Below are 21,817 nucleotides of genomic sequence, written 5' to 3'. Positions count from 1 at the left end.
ATGACCACGGGCACAGAGCTAGAGAGATCTCAACCGTGGTAGCCACTGTCCCATAGCCAGGTCACCAGGAGGGACCCCTGCCACCATGACCACTGCAACACAGCTAGAGAGATCTCAACCGTGGTAGCCACTGTCCCATAGCCAGGTCCCCAGGAGGGACCCCTGCCACCATGACCACTGCAACACAGCTAGAGAGATCTCAACCGTGGTAGCCACTGTCCCTTAGCCAGGTCCCCAGGAGGGACCCCTGCCACCATGACCACTGCAACACAGCTAGAGAGATCTCAACCGTGGTAGCCACTGTCCCATAGCCAGGTCCCCAGGAGGGACCCCTGCCACCATGACCACTGCAACACAGCTAGAGAGATCTCAACCGTGGTAGCCACTGTCCCTTAGCCAGGTCCCCAGGAGGGACCCCTGCCACAATGACCACGGGCACAGAGCTAGAGAGATCTCAACCGTGGTAGCCACTGTCCCATAGCCAAGTCGCCAGGAGGGACCCCTGCCACCATGACCACTGCAACACAGCTAGAGAGATCTCAACCGTGGTAGCCACTGTCCCATAGCCAGGTCCCCAGGAGGGACCCCTGCCACCATGACCACGGGCACAGAGCTAGAGAGATCTCAACCGTGGTAGCCACTGTCCCTTAGCCAGGTCCCCAGGAGGGACCCCTGCCACCATGACCACTGCAACACAGCTAGAGAGATCTCAACCGTGGTAGCCACTGTCCCATAGCCAGGTCGCCAGGAGGGACCCCTGCCACCATGACCACGGGCACAGAGCCACATCCTAAGGGCTGTGGGGCCATGTCGACCACTACACTGAACAGCCCAGCCCCAAGAGCCGAGAGCGACCTCGGCTGTAGTGACCTCTGCTGCACAGCTGTGACCCAGACCTGCAGGGACCCTGGCTGCAGTGACCTCTGACCCAGGGCTGAAATGATATTAGCCCAGTAACCTCAGCCACATCCTTCCGGGCCATACCCACCACCCGCCCGAGTCTACCCAGATGAACAGAATAAGGGCTTCAAACTACGTCAAAAAACCGCCATGCGGTTGCTGGGCATCCCTCAGCCCCTGATCGTCCTGCTCGGTCCCTACCGGCATGAGAGAATGGTGACTTTCCCGAGGCCAGCTAAGGCACAGTCAGCAGGACCCAAAGCGGCGCTCCCAGCGAGCTGAGCTGCCATGGGCACACACCTTCGTCTCTCCTTTATCTCCGTCCCGCATTTCCTGCTTCACCGAGCTCAGACCCTGCACTGGACTCACGGGCACCCCGGCTCTGCAGTTACCTGCACTGGGCCCTTTACGGATGTTGAGAGGGCATTTAAGTTCTGGGTTTTTTGGCTTTTTAAACCAGAGGGTGTGTGTGACTGATACATCCCTGGCGGAACTGGACGGGCCCTGGATGTGTGCAGAAACTTGGGACAGTCAGCCTTCACCTGGATCCCGGAGTCTAGAACTCCTCCAGCACCGTGTCTAAGGACAAATGCCCAGAACTGCAGCTTCTGGAGAAAGGGGTGTGCCCTGCCCACGCCCAGGGACGGTGGCAGCAGTGAGGAGGTTCTACTCTGCCAAGAATTGCTGATTTGCAGGGCAAGGTAGCAGAGGAAGGGTCAAAAATCGCACAACAATGATGTTTTTGTTTTGTTTTGTTTTGTTTTGTTTTGTTTTGTTTTGTTTGACAGGCAGAGTTAGACAGTGAGAGAGAGAGACAGAAAGAAAGGTCTTCCTTTTTCCATTGGTTCACCCCCAAAATGGCCGCTACGGCCGAGTGCGCCAATCCGAAGCCAGGAGCCAGGTGCTTCCTCCTGGTCTCCCATGTGGGTGCAGGGCCCAAGCACTTGGCCATCCTCCACTGCCCTCCCGGGCCACAGCAGAGAGCTGGACTGGAAGAGGGGCAACCTGGACTAGAACCTGGCACCCCAACCGGGACTAGAACCCGGTGTGCTGGCACCGCAGGCGGAGGATTAGCCTAGTGAGCCGTGGCGCAGGCCAATGTTATGTATTTTTTAATTGGTACATGGAGACATTTAACAGATTAAACAAAATACTGCTTCCTTAGCCAACACAAGGAGGCACATTTCTTTAGAGCTACAAGAACCAAAAGCACCTACTTACACAGATTTTAAACCAAGACCAAAGAGCCCTGTGCTCTCAGCCAGCCAGGCAAGTAGCAAAGGAGCTGTCCACTTCTGTGTCAGGCCGTCCCCCTCAAGGAAGCCCCAAGGCTTCACTCCCAGGGCCCTCATCAGGCAGTCAGGTAGCCGGTGCCAGTTTATTTCTCCCTGTGCTGTCGCTTCTCCCGTGGGAGCAGAAAACCTTTTGAATTCCTGATTCCCAGGTATTTCTGCACAGTATTGCTGAGTCTGTCACACAGTCTTGCAGACAGAGATTTACGACCAGATTGCAAGTGTATTTAGAGAAGCAAATTGTTTATGGAACATTCTGAGCTAACGGTGCAACAAGGTCTATTTCCTACAAAGACTGGAACAGGCCCATGTTTAAGGCACAACCTAACTCGCTGTTTCAAAGCAGCTGCTGAGTTGGTAGAGGGCTTATCCCAGTCAGGTTTAAGAAAGGAGCGTTTCTTGCAGGTTCCATGTGCTGTGGAAAATCTACTGAATTCCAGTCTAACTCGGTTGTTTCCGAGAGCGGACTAACGTCTCGGGAAATCCCTCACCTGTCTGTGTGCGATCTCTGTCTACACCGCAGCAGCACAACCCCGCCACCTGACCACCTCCACCGGCGAGAACCCGGGGACTCACAACACATAGCTTGGATGATCACAAGTCAATACTTCCCCACTGGTGGTATTGTGCCCAAAATCCAGAAGGAAGATATTAGGCAGGAGCTAGGCATGGTACGGGGGGTTAAGCCACCGCTTGAAACACACATCCAGTGTCAAAGTACAGGTTCGAGTCCCAGCTACTCCATTTCTGATTCGGGTTCCCACTAAAGTGCCTGATAAGGCAGTACATGATGGCCCAAGTCCTTGGGTTCCTGTCACCCACTTGGGAGACCAGGAGGAAGTTCCTGACTCCTGGCTTCAGCCAGGCCCAGTCTCAGCTGCTGAGGGCACCTGAGGAGTGAACCAGTGGATGGAAGATTTCTGGGTCTGCCTCTCTGTCACTGTCTTTCAAACACATTCACCAATCTTTTAAGGAGAGAGGGAAAGGAAAGAGAAGGGAAAAAGAAATGGGAGGCGGGGAGGGGAAGGAAAGGAAATCAAGGGAAGGAGGGAAACAGGAAAGGAGGGAGGAGGGGAGGAAAGGAGGGAAGAGGGGAGGAAAGGAGGGAGGAAGGGAGGCAAGGAATGGGGGACAGAAACCAAGGGGGAAATGAAGGGAAGGAGGGAAAAAGGAAAGGAGAGAGGAGGGGAGGCAAGGAGTGGGTGACAGAAACCAAGGGAGAAATGAAGGGAAGGAGGGAGGAGGGGAGGAAAGGAGGGAGGAGGGGAGGCAAGAAGTGAGGGACAGAAACCAAGGGGGAAATGAAGGGAAGGAGGAAGGAGGGGAGGCAAGGAGGGAGGAGGGGAGGCAAGGAGTGGGGGGTCAGAAACCAAGGGGGAAATGAAGGGAAGGAGGGAGGAGGGGAGGCAAGGAGGGAGGAGGGGAGGCGAGGAGGGAGGAGGGGAGGCGAGGAGTGGGGGTCAGAAACCAAGGGGGAAATGAAGGAGAGCAAGGATGGGGGGGTGAGGACAAAAAGGGGAGGAAGGAGGTTAAAGGACTGAAGACGAGGATGAAGGAAGATGGGGGGACAGGGAGGGAGGAAATGGGGGAGGAAGCCATGAGAGGAGGAGGAAGGGGAGGAAATTAAGGCAGGAGAAAGGAAGTGGGGGGAGGGTGGAAGGGGCGAGAATGGCACAGGCGGAGGGAAGGAGGGAGGGAGGAGAGAAAGGGAGCGGTGCACACTGACGAAGACTAAAGAAAGGCAACAGGCAGAGGGAGGGAGGGAGGGAGGGGAGAAGGACGCCAAGAGATTAGACCACATGGAAGGGAGGGAAGAAAGGAAGACAGCGACCAGAGGGGGGAAATTCGGGAAAGGAGAGGAGGGCAGGGACAGGGACAGAGACGGCAGGAGCAGAGGAGATGGGGGAAGAGGGGAGGGGATGGGAGAAGGAAGGAAGGAAGCCATACTGTGCTTCAAGTATTCTGCCTTGTGACACTACCTTAACCGGCACGATGTAACTAGGCAGGTACACCATGAGGCCTAGGGGATGGAATCCCTTCAGCCCTGCAATTTACTGTCTGTCTTTTTCACTGTCGGTGTGATCTGCCCACCTTCCCAGGATGCACCTGTATCTCATCTGGGACCAGGAAGGAGGAGCCACCATGACGACCACATGGAATTTAAATTCCACATGGAAGTGTCATAAAAGTCCCCAAAGTCTTCCTGCGTGCTAAGACCCCACCTCACTTATTTATCTGGTTAAGGTACCACCTGTAGCTCATAAAAGAGGCTGAGAATGGGGAAGAGGTCTTTTGTCACTAGGAACCATGTTTGGAAGTCTCTCTCTCCAGCAACCCTCTGGCCCACTCGTGATGGGATTCCTCTGTGTGGGGTGGCCCACATTCCACTCACATGTGAATGCAGGCCTCTGCTGTGAATTCTGATCGCTGTATGCTTGCCAGTATAGCATATAGGGAATCTTTGTCTCCTGATAACATTGGCAAATTATCAAGGAGTGCTATATAACTGGCCTTAACCCATTAAGTCCTAAGTTTTCACTTCTTCCAATAATTCCATAATATAACATTTACTTCAAGGTTAACATAAGTGGTACATCTATTGCTCAGTTTAAGTCTTTATATGTGTCCTATATATAAGACAATAGGGTATAACAGATTAAGAGTAAACAAATAAGTATGTATATAAATGAAGTAGTCTTGCAGAAAACCAACTGACCCAATGCTTGAGGTTTACATTGCTTGGGTAATCTTTGGTAGGCAATAACAATAATAAGTCCTCTCTTTAGGATTCTTAGCATTATGAGTGTATTTTATACTGGGGCACTACTTTTTTTACCTAGATTAACAGGAAAATAAGCTTGCATCTTATAAAATTTATTAGTGGGAAAAAATGACTTAAAAACGGTGATTACAAGCAATCCACTAGACAGTAAGATGAAGTTTCCACAGCAGAAGGCCTTAACCAGTCCTTATCAAAAATGAAAGCTGAGGGGCCGGCACCATGGCTCACTTGGTTAATCCTCTGCCCGCGGTGCCAGCATCCCATATGGGTGCCGGGTTCTAGTCCCTGTTGCTCCTCTTCCAGTCCAGCTCTCTGCTGTGGCCCGGGGAAGGCAGTGGAGGATGGCCCAAGTGCTTGGGCCCTGCACTCGCATGGGAGACCAGGAGAAGCACCTGGCTCCTGGCTTTGGATCGGCATAGCTCCGGCTGTGGTGGCCATTTGGGGGATGAACCAATGGAAGGAGGACCTTTCTCTCTGTCTCTCTTTCTCACTGTCTAACTCTGCCTGTCAAATAAAAAAATAAAAAATGAAAGCTGAAGCTGAGGGAAATCTGTACAGTAAGTGAAAATCTACAGGGATGGACATAAAATGTTGCCTACTTTGCCATTGTTTATTGCAAATAGACTAAAGCTATCTGTGACATCATGAAACACTCTAATCAACAAATTGCTTCTAGAAATTGTGATGCACAGACTACCAATGTAGAGGCAGCTTTCTGGCGTTCCCAGGAAACTGAAACATGGCAGGTTAAAGGTTTAATGTGTGCATGTAACTAACAGAAACAATGAGAAAAAACGACAGGGAAATAGAAAGGAGTAAGATGTGTCTTTGACAAAGAAAGGCTAACGGGTGAAGCTGTTTTATTGGGTTTTGTTTTGTTTACAGGAAAGAAAGCAAATTTTGTCTTAAAGTACCTGGGCTGTTTCTGGATGGGAAGACAGGCAGCAAAGAACAAACTGGAATGAGTATGCAAGGTCAGGGTTAAGGAAGATGGGGAAGGGGAGGGAAGAGGAATCTCGTGAGAGGGTGGTCCAGCCGACTAGCACGGGAATGGGATATGACGTACAAATTTCCTAGCGGCCGAACACTGGTAGCAAGAGAGCACTGAAGACAAAATGTCCAACAGTCTGACACCAGTGGCCTGGGCAAGAATTCATGGACTCTAAGGGAACAGATGGCCACTTCACATGGCTCACACAAATCAGGCAGAACAAGAACTGGTTGAATACCAAGGAAAGGCTCTGGCGGGCTTACAGGTTAAGTTAACCACTACTAAAATTATGAAAATATGCAGTTTCAATAAATGCTGTAATACTGGTCCAAGTCAGCTTTGCTACGATGATCTCTTCAGTACAACACAATATGCCTGACTCGGGAAAACAAAGCTGGCATAAACAGATGTGGACCCAGCCTAAGTGCGGGCTCATCACCAGCCTGGACGGCGGCCTGGCCCTCCGAGTCCTGGACTCTCCTGTTGTGCAGAGCCTTGCAGGGACGGGCGTTTCTCAAGGTGGCTGAGATGCCCGTGTCCCACACGGGAGTACCTGGTTCAGTGCTGGGCTCTAGCTCCCGACTCCAGCTGAATAGGAGGAGGCAGCAGCTATGGCTCAAACGATTACGTCTCTGCTGCCCCCAAGGAGAGACCTGGGTTGAGTTTCCAGCTTAATCTTAACCATTGAAGGCATTTGGGGAGTGAGTTGCTGAATAGGAAAGCTCTCTCAAAAAAAATAAAAATAAAAATAAAAATAAACGTTTAGGGGCCGGTGCTGTGACACAGCGGGTAAGGCCACCGTCTGTAGCTCTGGCATCCCATATGGGCGCCAGTTTGAGTCCCAGCCGCTCTACTTCTGATCTAGCTCCCTGCTATGCCCTGGGAAAGCAGTAGAAGATGGTCCAAGTCCCTGAGCCCCTGCACCCACATGGGAGACCCAGAAGAAGCTCCTGGCTCCTGGCTTCGGATCAGTGTAGCTCCAGCCATTGTGGTCATTTGGGGAGTGAACCAGTGGATGGAAGATCTATCTCTCTCCCTCACTCTCTGCCTTTGTCATCCTGTAACTGTGCCTTTCAAATAAATAAATAAATCTTAAAAAAAAAAAAAAAAAAACAACTTGTAAATGGTAGTCAGGTCTGCTGCTCCTGGGAAACAGATGTTGGCTTTAGGAATTAGTTACTAGCAGGCCCATGCATCTCCTAACCTCTTGAATTTTGCCGTCAGGTATCACATGGCCGAGTGTATTTCCATCAGGTAAAGCGGTTTCCCATGATCCACCCACTGCAGACAAACTTCTCATGACCAAGAGCCTGGAGACTGGCATTATGGAGGTGACACCAGAGGAAGACTGTCCTTGAGGCTCCTCACCCCCCGCCTGCAGCACAGCTTGAGAACGGTGACCCTCAGGATCACTCCTCATAATGTCCAGGGCCCTCCAGGCTCCTGGCCTGCACACCCAGGGGACTCCAGGAGCAGGCAGCAGCGGAGGAAGTGGGCAGCCGTGCCAGGGTTGTGGACCAGGATGTCTCTGCTGACACAAAGCCCTTTTTCCTACCTCTCCTACCTCCTCTGTGCCAACCACATCCACTTCCCGCCAGGAGAATCCCTGGGACCACATTTGTGGGTGGCCTTTGCAAAGGCTGATGCTTCGGCAACACACCGCTGGCTGCATCGACCAATACCAAAAAATGAAAAAATCAGGCAATTTCCACAAGTGCTGATTCTCTCTGTGTGCCCAACGAGAGACCCCCTGAAGCCCCAAAGTGGGACTGGAAGTTATCCCTAGTGTTTTAAACATCACTAGCTTCTGTTCCCCTACACTTGCTACAAGTATAGAAAATCTGTCAGGGGCCAGCGCTGTGGCTCACTTGGTTAATCCTCTGCCTCCAGCGCCAGCATTCCATATGGGTACCAGGTTCTAATCCTGGTTGCTCCTCTTCCAGTCCAGCTCTCTGCTGTGGCCCGGGAAGGCAGTGGAGGATGGCCCAAGTGCTTGGACCCCTGCACCCACATGGGAGACCAGGAGAAGCACCTGGCTCCTGGCTTTGGATTGGCGCAGCGCCAGCTGTGGTGGCCATTTGGGGAGTGAACCAACGGAAGGAAGACTTTTCTCTCTGTCTCTCTCTCTCTCTCACTGTCTATAACTCTACCTGTCAAATAAATTTTGAAAAAAAGAAAAGAAAAGAAGAGAAGAGAAGAGAAGAGAAGAGAAGAGAAGAGAAGAGAAAAGAAAAGAGTACTTAAAAAAAAAAAGAAGAAGAAAATCTATCAGGATGGTCACCTGAGCAGGTGTGCTATGCTTCCAGGCGGCTCAAGCTCTAGACTCGGGAGCTACCTGCATGGTTACCAGTGATTCCTTTTTTGTCGTCACTGAGTAAACCCAGCGGGTCCTTTGCCAGGAGGCGTGGCGATCACCCTTACAGCCAAGAGCAGTGGTCCCTGTGAACCGTGCTCAGGAACTGCCCAGACTCACCGGCACTCCGACACCCCCAGCTCCCGGGGCTAATCTTGCTGTGGAGAATCCCCCTGCTGTACCCCACCTCCGCACTGGTTCAGCTCGTGCTCCTTGGCCTGGCTTCTGTCTACCAAGTAGCGTTCCCTGGAAGTCCCACACACTTCCCTTAGGGCTCAAGGGGCCAGTTACTGAGGAGAGGGTCCAGTGGGGCTCCTGGGGGCTCATCCTGAGAGTTGTGTGAGCATCGCCAGGCACTCGGTCTTCTTTCTGTCCCAGGTGGAGGCTTACGCCTGGTGCTGAACAAAACCAGCCGCTGTGCTTTTCTTCTGCCCGGTAGGATTCTCCTGAAAGCGTGGTTACAGGCTGGTTGGTGCTGCCGCCTCTCTAGACACGGCACAAACACTAAGGAAACGGCTCCGGTGAAAGGAGCCTGTGCCGTCTTGCAGGGCACACCTGGCTGCTCCAGGGGCTCCTGACCCTAGTGCTGCACGGAGGGGAGCTCCACACCGTCGGGTCACTAGACTAACTGCAGAGCTGGGCACTTCTCGGGGTCAGACCATCCTGCAGAGCTCTGGGGTCCTCGGCCACCATCATCCCCCAAAGACAGGTCTCAGGTGCCCTTGACCTGTCTTTAATGCCAGAGGTCAGAACTGTTTGACTTGGTTTGGTTCCTAGAGACTCCTGATGGAAAGTGCACTTCACCTTCTTGGCGATGTGTGTACTCACCCAAGAGTTGGACGTACTTGTACAGAAAAGAGTGGTCTGATTACCGTTGGAATAACAAAGGTCTGAGACGTCAGTCAGTAACTACTCTGACACTGGCAAATCTTGGAAACTCTGGCATCATGATGCTCGTGGCTCTGGTCAGTTGCTGAAGGCTGAGATGACCAAAAGGGGGACTTGTTGAACCACAACGCAGTCAGCCCCGAGGGGCCTCTGCAAACAGTGAAGCACACCCGACCTGACGTGTAAACACAGGTGACCTGCCCAAGGGTGGGCCCCTAACCAGGCAGCTGGACTGCGGCCAGTCACGGGCTGAAAGCTGTCGAAGTTGACCACAACAGACCGATGCCACTGCAGTCAGCCAGGCTGTGCAGGTCACTTCCTGTTCTCGGCTACAAATAGAACCTGGTCCAGGTGGGGCTTTCTGAGCCTCTCCCTCCAGAGCGCTGCTGCCCCTTCTAGAACTCTTCTTGCTCAAGTAAACTGCCAGCTCGAACCGGGCTGATTTCTTTTTTTTTAACAAATCCCCATGGCAGCCAGGCCAGAACCACCTCCAAGGCACTCAGCTGCCTTAGCCTTCAAGTGCCACTTGCAAAATTCACATCTCAGGCTTCATAAACAAAACAAGGGCAGCGACCTCTTCACTTGTGGCTGTGTCCGACCAGTGCCTCCACCTCCTTTGTGCACTCACGATCCGCCATGTTTAAATCGTGGTGTGCCGCCTTGAAACGTGACGCAGGCAGCACCAGGAAGACTCAGTGGAGGGAGCGCTGTGGCTTGGGGGCAAGGCGGGATGGGGTGGTCGTTCGGATTCTGTGGCGCCGCAGAGTAGTGTGTGGAGAAGCCTCTGCAAGGCCATTTGCCATCTGAGTGACTGCGTCCACAGGGTCACCTCTGAGGCCTCTGCACCCCAGTCCAACCACAGGTCTACTCGCCCTGTACCCACAGGGCCAGAGCGATGCCAATGACCCTGCTCAATCACTCTGAATCTCAAGACCTGGCCATCCCCATTCCTCTGCTCTCCAACTTCTACCCTTGCCCCTCTGGTCAGTGGCAGGCCTCAGACACCCCTGGCCAGTGCCTTACCCCACTGCCCAGGCACACAAGCTAGTGGCCCTTCCTTCCCTCCTGAACACTGACTGCCTCTCGTTCCTAAAGTGGCCATTTCTCTTCCCCAGCCCTCCTAATGCCCCCACTCAGGTCCACGATGAAGAGACAGGAGACAGCATGAAGCAGTGGGAATAAGCCCATTCTAGGATGCAAGCCCCAGCTGGGCACCTACAGGCAGGGTGAATGGGCCTGTCTTAATTCCAATGACTCCCCCTTCCTCAGTGTCAACGTCATGGAACTGTGAGAATTCAAATGGAATTAAACAACAGTCTCACAGCACCCTCCTAAGCCTGCACCCCTCCTCCTCCCAACGCGCGCCCAGCACACACTGGAGCCTCTGGCCAAAACGGCCCTCGGACCCAGCGCCTCGGCTTCTGCACACACAGACAGTCATGCACACCACCCTCAGGGACGAAAATAGCACAGGCCGCCCGCTGAGCTCGGTTAAGAGAATATCCAAGTTAATTTTAGCATCAGAGCGCTCAGGAGAACCTAAAATCTCTGATGCCAAGACCCACGTGTGGCCAGCCCGGCCCTGCCCTGCTCTGTCCAACGGCAAAGCTACAGCACTGCTGTCATGGCCTCAGATCCACGGAATGCTGCTTGTCTCTGAGGTCAGCCACGGAACCGTGAGGGCCTGTAGGAACCACTTCCACCTAACAGGCTGCTGCACGCCTGTCTCAGCCAGGACGCCACCTGCAGCACGCCGAGACCAGGGCCTCACACCTCCCACGTAGGAGTCCCCTGAAAAAAACGGAGGCTCCTCCCACTGCCACCTCCATGCCAGGGCAGCACAGGCCGGGTCGCCCTTCCCGCCTCTCTGTCCTCCTGCTGAGACTCCGCTTGCAGCTGGGGCAGGGAGATGCTGAGTCTGCAGGTGGTCAGCTCCTGGCCCCCAGCTCCCGGAGGCCAGGGGCATGGCCACAGTTCGCTGAGGGAGGCGTTGACAGTTTTGGTGCTCACGGCTGGCCCTTGTTTGAAGACAGTTCTAATCTTGCAGGAGGGGAACGTGAGTGCTCAGGGAGCATGACGTGGCAGGAGGGAGGGGGCAGGACCCAGGAGTGACAGGAAGTGTGGCAGCAGAGGCGGAGACAGAGCACAGCCCCCAGGGCCCACAGGCACCCAAACACAGCCTGACAGCACAATGACATTAACATCAAGAGACAGCTCCTTGTATGGAATGCGGCTACGGTTTTATTTCCATTTTTTTACACAGCTTGAGAGAAGCACTACTGCTCTTTATTGAACATGTGTATCAACAGAAGATGACACTTTTTAAAACAAGTGGTAAATATTACGGCAACGGAAAACATCACTGGCACTGCCCGGGGAGCACTGTGGGACCAAGCACTCTCAGAGCGCTCCTCACGGCCCCGTCGCTCAGAGCACACACCTGCTCCGGGCAGCACTCACGTGGCACACGCACACCCAGACCCCCGTGACCACCCAGTGTTGACTGCTGGGTGCAAAGGAAGAGCTGAGCAAGATACGAACGAGGGCAGCAGGTTCTGCAGGACCAGGGCTCCAGCCAATGGCCAGAAAAACATCTACGTTTACTCTGCTTTCTTCTGTGTCATCTCACTGGCAAAGTGTGGAAGGGAAACGAAAGAGGAAGGCGAACAAGGAAGGGATTCTTCCCATCTTCCCCAGCACTAGCCTCTGAATGAACCCAGGAGCGGGCAGCACACGTTCCAAACCTGTTTAGAAAGCCAAGGCTCCCATTCCTAAAAAAGCTCTCCCCGCCCCCCCCCCCCCCCCAATAAAAGTTCTGTCCCTTCTTGAGGTGGCACAGTGGAGACACTGCTGATGTGTGACTGTGGGGACTGCTCTCCTCCCTGTCCTTTCCGGGGTGTTTATCTGAGCTGAACAGCACTGCCTGGCAAGTTCCCCCGGACGCAGAAGTCATCACCACCTCCTGCTGGAAAACCAGGCTCGGGCGGGGGAGCAGCCTGCAGGGGGTCACCCCGACAGTAGCCGCAGGCTGCACCGGCACCCCGCGTGCCCGAGGTGGACAGTCGCCGCAGGCTGCACAGGCACCCCGCGTGCCCGAGGTGGACAGTCGCCGCAGGCTGCACCGGCACCCCGTGTGCCCGAGGTGGACAGTCGCCGCAGGCTGCACCGGCACCCTGCGTGCCCGAGGTGGACAGTCGCCGCAGGCTGCACCGGCACCCCGTGCGCCCGAGGTGGACAGTCGCCGCAGGCTGCACCGGCACCCCGGCACAGCAAGAGGCCAGCTGCAGCCCCGCGGAACGCCAGAGACTTCAGGCAGACGGGAAGACAGAGTCCAGGGTGGCCACAGACGGAGGGCCGGGGAAGGAAGGTGACGAGCTAGGCACACCACAGCCGGCTGGGGCGCCCCCAACTCCCCGCTCACTGACGGGTCTTCCCGAGGGTGGGGGGGACTTCTGCCAGTGGGAGTGCCAAACAAGGGTAAGCCCAGCCCACCCAGACTGCCTGCAGAGTCCCCAGCCCAGGCCTCATCTCAGCAACACACCTCCGACCATTGCTGCCTCAAACTTGGGGATGTGCCTCACCTCTGCCTGCACAGCTGTGCTCCCCACGCACCCCTGCCCCCTAGAGAGACACAGACACCCCTCCTGGAGCCAGCCCCGCAGGGGGAGAGGGGCAGGTGCGTGTGCACTGCTGCCAGGGCTCGCAGCTGCTGCTCCCAGACACGAGGGGCAAGGGACACCAGAGGACCAAGTAACACCCAGTGCCCATGTGGGACAAGAGGCAACCAACACCCCGGTCGCTGGGCCCTGGGTGAAGCTTCCACTGTGTGGGGATTTCACAGCTTTTCAAAGTGTGCACAGTGGGGAGGGGAGGCAGCCCAGTCAGGCAGCTTCTCCCACAAACAGCATGGCAGGCCAGCAAAGCTGCGCCCTGGACATTCTGGAAAGAAGTGAATCCTCTGTTGAACTCTGCGTGGGAATCCTTCCTTGAGGCTGAGGCTGAAGGGCTGGCGCCTTCCCCAGTTACCATCTCCCCAGAACCGCTCCTGCTCCCTTAGGGTGAGGAGACACAGCAGCCCCCACAATCCACTGGGCTCACTCACTGAGCAAAGGAACTGTCCCAGGACTGGCCTCTGCCCTGCCCACGCGCTCAGACGCCCATCAACTCCCCTGTGAGCAGAGGTCCCTTCCTGCTCCCATCACAGCTCACAGGCCGCCACTTCCTATCTGCAGTGCCCTGGGCCAAGGATCAAAACAGCGACCCCGCGATGATCTGTGCACCAAATAAAGCAGACAGGAAACACACTGATTCGTGTGGCTGGAATCCCTCGGGCAGCATCGAATGTCACTGGTGCCTGGCACAGCTCCTGGCGGCCCTTCCCCCCATGGGAATAGCTCAGGATGTGGAGCACAGGGCAGTGGGGCAGAAGGACCACCAGGACGGGACACTCTGGGTCGGTCCTGAGAACCCCATCCTCACCCCTCATCGATGTCACTCCAGAAGACCACCGGGTTTGGGGGCTGGGAGAGCCATCACTGTCCCAAGGCAAAACAACAGCGGGAGCCTCTCCAGCTAGAAGCAGGAAGTCCAGAGCCGGCCCCTCTGCACGCTCCTCCCAGCCCACTGTGGGTTCCCCGGTCATTCCCTCCGCACTCCCGCTGCCCAGAGAAAAGCTGGTCCTGAATGGCAGGCCCTGTGACTGCGAGCTCCCACGGTCGGCTCTCAATGGAAGGGGGGAGGGGCTGGCGGTTTAGGTGGCTGTCAGGCCAGCTCCAGGCTGTCAGCCAGAGGCTACATCACCACACGCGCGCACGCACACACACACACACACAGCAGCCAGCCGCCCGCCCACGCAAAGATGGAGCGGCACATCCACAGCCCCCAGAAAGGAAGCTTCCGGGCCAAGTGGCAAGGGGAGACGCGAGACCCCAACCCGGTGGATTTGACCCCTGCAGTGCAGTTGTCCAGCCAGGCCCATGCTCGCGCATGCACGTGCACACACAGAGACACACACCCTGCACACACTCCACACGCGGGCAGGCACGCCCCCTGACAGGCGCCCCCCGCCCCGGCGTGGAGGAACCCGCCGGACCCCGGCGAGGTGGGGGACGAGGCACTGGCCGCTCGGCTCTCCGGGAGCGCGCAGCCAGGAGGGCGCCTCCGCGGCGGACCCACGGGCCGAAAGCTGCGCAGGGTCGGCTCCCCGGGCGGCTGCCGCGGCCACTCACCGATCTTGATCCTCACGCTCTGGAAGACGCGTAACCCCTCTTCCTCCACCGCCATGCTGCGCCCGGGAGCCGCCGGCCCAGCGCCCGCGCCGCGCTCAGCGCCCCGCGTTCCGCGCTCCGTCGCGCTTTGCGGCCTCCCAGCCCCAGCCGCCGGCACCGCCCACACGGCCGCCCATTGGCTGAGGGCCGCGGCGAGGGCTGGGGCTCCGCCCACGGCCCGGGCCCTGCTCCGCATTGGCCGATTTCCCGAGGGGGAGGGATTTGAGAGACTCCGCCCACATCCCAGCCGCAGCTTCCCATTGGTCCCGGCTCGGGGGGCGGGTGGGCCTCAGAGGCGGGATCGCTGGGGACCTGCCCGGCCAGGCGGGGCGACCTGGGGCGGCCTTGGCCCACCCGGCTCAGAGACCCTCCGGGCGGAAGAGAGAAGCGGGGGGGGGGGGGGGGGGAGGGGGGGTCGCCCGCGGCCCAGACCCGCTGTTGACATCCGCGAGGCTTCTGGAAGTTAATGGAGAAATTAAAACATCAAACCGGAAAGGGAAAGCCCCGGGCCCAACCTCAACTGCCCGAGAGGCAAACCCCAAGCAAGAGCCAACGACCTGCGGAGGTCGAGGGGGAGCCGGGGCCCTTGGGCGGCCCACACGGGGCCCCAGCCTCCCTGGCACGGCAGGGGCAGCCCCTTCCTCTCGCGTCTCCTCCCCACCCCCACCCCCAGTGACCCGCGCTGACCTCCACGCCCCCTCCTCTCTGGGACGCATGGCTCCTGACCGTGGTAGTGAGGTGCCCACCAGGAGGAGCTGGGGGGTGCCCTCCACGGGTGTCCAACGGCCTACAGCGACCACCTCCCGATGCCACCAGCGCTTCTGCGGCACAGGTCAGCTGCTCCGGCCCGTGGCCCAGGACCGGGACGCAGCCACGCTGGGAGCAGAGACCCACGGCCGCCCTCAAGGCCTAGCCCAGAGCACATGTGCGCCTTCCTGAACCCACCCACACAACGGGATAGGCTCAGGCTGGGGTCACAGCTCACCCCAGATCTAGGGTTTAGGTCATCCCCGCCACACCGCTGGAACTGAGCGGCCATGCTCCCCAGAGAAGAGGTCTGTGCTGGGCCAGGTGGAACAGGTGCTGGCCTCCTGCTTCCGGTGCACGCGCTCAGAGGCAGCTCCAGGGCAGGGCCTCCCTTTCCCTCCATTCCCAAGATCCTTCCTCAGCAAAGCCTAGTTTCTCGGGCCACCAGCGTCCCGTTCATGTCGGTCACTGGGCTTCTTTATTGGAACATTTTTCCTTAGAACCCTGATAATGAACAGGAAAATAGGGGGGGACTACAGCGAAAGGTGACAACAATGGCATCTCCAGTGTTTCCGTAACTCAGGGTTACGTTTGCTCCCCGGGATGTAATCTCACTTGTTCGCTTGTTTGAAAGGCAGAGAGAGAGAGAGAGCGAGCAAAGAGAGGTGTATTTACTGGTTCAGAGCTAGACCAGGCTGAAGCCAGGAGCCAGGAGCTCCACCCTGATCTCCCAAGGGCAGGGGCCCAAGTGCTTGGTCCATCATCTGCTGCCTTCCCAGAAGCTTCAGCAGGGAGCTGGATGGGAACAGGACTCGAACCAGCACTCCAATATGGGATGCCAGTGCAGCAGGTCACAGCCTAACCTGCTGTGCCACAATGCTGGCCCCAAGATGTAATCTTCAGCCAAACATCCTTGAGAACCAACTCATCAGCAAGGAGCCATCTGGTAATTGCCAAAACAGCATTATTAGATCAGTTATTATTTCCATCTGACCAGTCTGCTCCCAAAGAATTGCAGCAGCGTAAGATGAATGGCCAGTGCATAGCAGATTAGTTTTAAAGGGTACAAAGTAAGAACTGAAGGAAGCAGTCTTGGTATCAAGCATCTACAGTGAGGGGCCTGCACTGTGGTACAGCAGATTAAAGCCCAGGCCTGCAGTGCCAGCATCCCATATGGGCGCCGGTTTGAGTCTCGGCTGCTCCACTTCCAATCCAGCTCCCTGCTGTGGCCTGGGAAAGCAGTAGAAGATGGCCCAAGTGCTTGGGTCCCTGCACCCATGTGGGAGACCCGGAAGAAGCTCCTGGAACCTGGCTTCAGATTGGCCCAGCTCCGGCCATTGTGGCCATTTGGTGAGTGAACCAGCGGATGGAAAATTCTCTCTCTCTCTCTCTCTCTCTCTCTGTCTCTCTCTCTCTCCCCATGGGTGTATGTGTGTGTCTAACTCTCTCTGTAACACTTTCAAATAAATAAATAAATCTTTTAAAAAATCTATAATGAGAAAGCCCTCCAGTAGACATAAGCTCAGCTCTGAGTGCCTTGGCTGCCTTCCAGCTCAATAGTACAATCCAGGCAAGGTACGTGTATCCTACAGAAGGCGGGCATCGCTTGTTCAAAAACGATGATATTTTAGCCAACTGAGCAAGACAAGAAACTTTTTAGAGATTTTCAGAAGGAATATTCAGCAAGTTAGGAAAGGGTATTTTCAGCTCACAACCACCTGGAACATAGAAAATAAGCAATGGATGTTTGTTGAGTGAATGTAGTGGTTTCCTGTACACGTTTCACAGAAATGTTGGAGATGCCACATCAAACCATCATGTCAGATGCAATTTATTCAGGCACTTGGGAGTCAGTGCTGCGAGGGAAGCCTGTAGAGAGCCTAGAAGTGAGTAAGTCGTGTGGCCCTGGGTGCTGAGAGAGGCCAGTGGTGCCCCTTAGGTGCTCCAGGTCCTGGTGATGGCTGTGAGAGTCTACAGACCAGTGCTCGGGGTCAGCAAGCCCAGTTGCCAGCCTGACTCAGGAGATGTGGGGTGCGCCAGGGTCTAGTCCTCGTCTTCTTGGGTGTGTGAGGCCTCACTTCCCACCCTCCCACATCTCAGCTGAGAACTGTGTGCCTCGCAGTGAGAGTGGAGGCACATGTCACATCTGGGCTGGAGGCTGAGGGGAGCCCCAGGTGCTCTGCCACCTGTCTCTTCCCTGCCGGGGCATCTGAAGCGGCCGGGGTCCCCAAGGTGCAGCCTGGACAGCAGTTGTGTGAAACAGCTGCTGGGATGCACAGATATCCTTGAGCAAATGACAATACTGGGGGTGGAGCCCGTGAAATCAGGAAATTGTCTGCACACCCCAAGCCTATCTTATCCTCACTAATAAAAACCTTAAGCAAGTTTTTATCGGATGCTATTTGATTGGCACCTGTCGATGTGAGCTAATAGTAAAATAAAACCCCAGGTGTTTCAGTGGATTTACCTGTCGCTGGGGCCTGCTTGATGCCTTGGTTGTTGATTATGAAGGACGTTCTCTCGAGATGACTGCCTTTTGTCACTAGGAAGTTCACCTGTTTTATTTATTTATGTGACAGGCAGAGTGGACAGTGAGAAAGAGAGACAGAGAGAAAGGTCTTCCTTTACCGTTGGTTCACCCAACAATGGCCACTGCGGCCGGCACACCGCGCTGATCCGAAGCCAGGAGCCAGGTGCTTCTCCTGGTCTCCCATGCGGGTGCAGGGCCCAAGGACTTGGGCCATCCTCCACTGTACTCCCGGGCCACAGCAGAGATCTGGACAGGAAGAGGAATGACCGGGACAGAATCCAGTGCCCCGACCGGGACTAGAACCTGGTGTGCCGGCGCCACAGGCAGATGATTAGCCTATTGAGCCGTGGCGCCGGCCTATTTTTGACCATAACTAGCCAAATAGCCAGATACTTTTCTTAATTAATGTACATTTTAAAATTTTATTTATTTGTGAGCTACAGAGATATGGATTTTCCATCCCCAACTGACTCCCCAAGCTCCTGCCACAGCCCAGGCCTGGGCCAGACAGAAGCCAGGAGCCAGGGACTCTCTCCGAGTCTCCCACGTGGTGGCAAGGGCCCAGGTTCTTGAGCCATCACCATAGCCTCCCAGTGTACACATCAGCAGGAAGCTGAACTCAAACCCAGGCCCTCCGCTGTGATCTGCAGGTGTCTCAAGTGGCGCCTTAGCCCCGAGCCAGATGCCCACCCCGCAGGTGCTTTCTGAAAACCCCTGAACTGAACAGCAGGCTCCAGCTCCTCCTCTCAGCCTCCCAGCTGTGGCGGGGAGGCGTGGGGGTGGTGCTTGTTTGTTTTTCCCCCATCTCAACTCTCCATAAAATTAGAACAGGAGAGTAAAAGGAGGGGCACCTGCCAAAGCCGTTTCCTGGCACCCCAGCTCTCACCACAGGATCTCTCACAAGTTCCAAAGGACTGCAGAAATCCCTGGAGCTGCAGGAAGTCCGGAGTGCGACCCCCTGACTCTTCCTGTTTGGGGGCCACTCTGGAGGTCAATGACAAGTGCAGCAGGAAGTGTCAACACAAGTGTCATTGAAATCAGGCAAAACAGATGGCATCAGTGGCCAGGAAGAGCAGTTCCCCTTCTACGAGTCAGATGCAGAATCCCAATGTAAGAAGAAGAAGAAAAAAATTTAAATTATTTAACAAAGGATGACTGGACACTTAGGCTCTGTCTAGAGCCTGCCAGGCCCTGTGGTCTGAGAGAAATATGCCACAGAGCCCCTTACCTCGGCCCCCACAAAATGCCCACACAGCCACTACCAAATGCCTAGAAAGCCTGGCTTTTGCATAGCCTCCCCTCTGCCTGCCATTGGTCCAGCCTGGAACGGTGAGGCCAGCAAGATCAGCATCAGAGAGAATCCTAATGGACAGCAGCAGTCTATGAAAACCCTGGAATGCGGTGGAGACCTTGGCCTCTGCACATACAGGCCTGGCCCCAGCTCTCCATCCTGGCCCCGAAGTCGGAAGCAGAGGCTGGCAGCCTGCTGAGGGGGGAACCCCCACACTGAGCATCCTCAGGAAAGAGACAGGGGGATGCTCAGCAGTGTGGACTCATGAATCCCAAGTCATTAGCGCCCTGAGCATGACACGGCTGGGCTACATGTGTGGTCGACAATACTCTGCCTCCTTCATGCCTGTAGATGACCTGGGATGCTGTGTGTGTGAAGCACTCAGCCCAGGACCTGAGAATGGGAACAGCAGTAGCTTGCTTGTCACTCTTACAAGGGCAAGGACAGCTCGGGCCTCTGGCACCTTCCTGATGCCGGGCACCAAGGAAGCCGTGGTGGGTTTGCAGCTACACAACCACAAGAGCAGACACCGTGGAGGGCCTGGGTCTGGGCTGCTGCTGTCCACAGCCGGAACTGTCCCAACACAGCGAAGGCTTTGCACCAGGACAGTCTGGCGCCCGTCGCTATGTGGCCCTGGGCCCTTTCCTCTGGAGGAAGAAGACAGCATCAGGAGGGCTTGGCATAGCGCTTCAGACAGTGGCTGGGACACATCCATCCCATATCTGAGTGCCTGGCTCAAGTCTTAGCTCCACTGTCAACTTCCTGCTGATGTGCACCCTGGGAGGCAGCAGGTGAGGCTCAAATACTAGGGTTCCTGCAACCATGCGGGAGACCCAGATTGAATCCCCATTTCAGGCACTTGAGGAGTGAACCAGAGGCGGGGGAGCTCTCTCTCTCTCTGCCTCACAAAGAAACAAATAAATGAAAATGTTTTTATAAAGACATCGTGCACACAGAAACACCAGGTCTCACTGCAGATTGATTTGCCAAAGTCAAGAACTAGAAACAGTCTTCACCCTGCGTCCCAGCAGCTGTTCCGTGACAGAGGAGCAAGCTGCCGAAGCAGCCACATGCTGGACGGCCCGCGGGAGAATCGGGAGCGAAAGACGGTCACAGATGGCCTGGCTGCAGCAACACAGCGTTCTCAAAGCAAGGAAATTCTTGAAGCAGGGGCCAGGTGAGTGGGTCCTCAGGGCTGGGATGGGAGGAAGGTGGCTGTGGCCATGCGAGATGGAGATGTCCTGTATGTTTATACATGTCCACACCGTGCTAGGGCTGCCCAGGTCTGGGTGCACTCACACACACTCGTTCTCACACTCACTCACACGTTCTCATCTCCCAGTGCTCACACTCATAAAGATTTCTGCACCACAATAAGCGTGTCTTTCGATGCCATTTCCCACGCTCTGCCTGAGGGCCCTCACAGGCAGCAGGATCTCAGCAGCGTGGGTTCTGTCGCTGGCGAGTCCCTGAGGCACCATCTGGTGGCTCCAGGGGACCCCGGTCTCTCTGGTTCGCTCCTCACCACTGCAGCTGCTCCAGAACAAAGGGCAGCGTGGTGCGAGCACCTCGGAGGAGGGCGGCGTGGCACGCGGGCACCTCGGCGGCATCTCCCGCTGCTCTCACTGCAGCCCGGGTGGCCTCCGCCCTCTACGGCGGGCACCAGGACCTCCCCTGGCAGGAAGGGCGTGACCTCCTGTTTTCCCATCTTGGCCGCGTGCAGCCCCCTGGGGGAGCGGCCCCTTGTTGTCCTGAGAGAAGGCTGAGGCCGGAAGAAACCGCAGAGCTGCTCTGTGGTCTGATGGCAGGAAACACCCTGTGGGTGACGCTGGCGGCTGCCCGGGGCAGGGCACCGGCAGGCTCCTCCCGGCATTAGTCTGCATCTTGTCTCACACACAGGCGTTCTTTTCCAGAACTTCCTGGCCTCAGGGCCTTGTTCCCAAGTCTTTCCAGCAGGACCCCTGGCTGCCCTGGTGGTGAGTGGCCACCAGCTAGCAGCAGGCAGGAAAAGAGCTGCAGGTGTCGGCCCCAGGACTGATGGGACTCCTTATTAAAGAAGCCACAGAATAAACATGGGTTAGGTCACGCCCAACACACATACCCACGCACACACAAATAGACATTGTGAAACAGGTTTTTTAAATTATTTATTTGAAAGATAATGTTTCAGAGAAGTAGAGGCAGAGGCACAGGCAGAGGGAGAGAAGATTTCTGTCCACTGGTTCATTCCCCAGTGGCTGCAAGCCAAGTCTCCCATATGGGTGCAAGGGCCAAAGAAGTTGGGTCATCTTTCCCTGCTTTTCCAGGCCACTAGCAAGGAGCTGGATTGGAAATAGAGCAGCCAGGACTCTAACCTGTAGTCAGTTGCTTAACCTGCTATGCCATAGCCCTGGCCCCCTGTGAGACAGTTCTTACCAGAGGAGAAATGATACAGAATAACATTTTACATTCTATGTTAGCTTCACTTACACTAACCTGGTTCAATTTTTAACAAATTTTTCACTTGAAAGGCAGAGCAATATTGAGAGAGAGGGAATGGTTCACTCCCCAAATGTCAAAGCCAGGAGCCAGGAAGTCCATCCTGATCTCCCACATGAGTGGCCAAATAGCTGTGCCATCCTCTATGTCTTTCCCAGGCACATTAGCAGGGAGCTGGGTCAGAAATGGAGTAGCCAGGACTTGAACCAGCATTCTGATATGGGATGCCAGCATCAAAAGTGGTGGCTTAACCAGGGTGCCACAACATCAGCCTCTAACTTTTTAAAATGGACCTCAG

General features: G+C 55.7%; 1 protein-coding gene across 3 annotated transcripts in view; it reads right to left on the bottom strand.

Moving 5' to 3' along the window:
- The window catches only part of RASA3 (RAS p21 protein activator 3), a 139,577-nt gene extending 125,041 nt beyond the window's left edge, over positions 1-14,536 (bottom strand). For 2 of the 3 annotated variants that reach the window (XM_062193894.1, XM_062193895.1), the window contains exon 1: positions 14,435-14,536. In XM_062193894.1, the coding sequence (XP_062049878.1) occupies positions 14,435-14,489 (55 nt within the window). In that variant the 5' untranslated portion in view covers positions 14,490-14,536. The remainder of the gene's footprint in view (positions 1-14,434) is intronic. The other variant, XM_062193896.1, reaches the window with a different exon arrangement.
- Between the last annotated feature and the right edge of the window lie 7,281 nt (positions 14,537-21,817).

Source organism: Lepus europaeus, chromosome 6, assembly GCF_033115175.1.
Source record: "Lepus europaeus isolate LE1 chromosome 6, mLepTim1.pri, whole genome shotgun sequence".
Classification (NCBI taxonomy): Eukaryota; Metazoa; Chordata; class Mammalia; order Lagomorpha; family Leporidae; genus Lepus; species Lepus europaeus.
The sequence above is the reverse complement of the archived record's forward strand: the minus strand, read 5'-3'. Positions and strand labels throughout refer to the sequence as shown.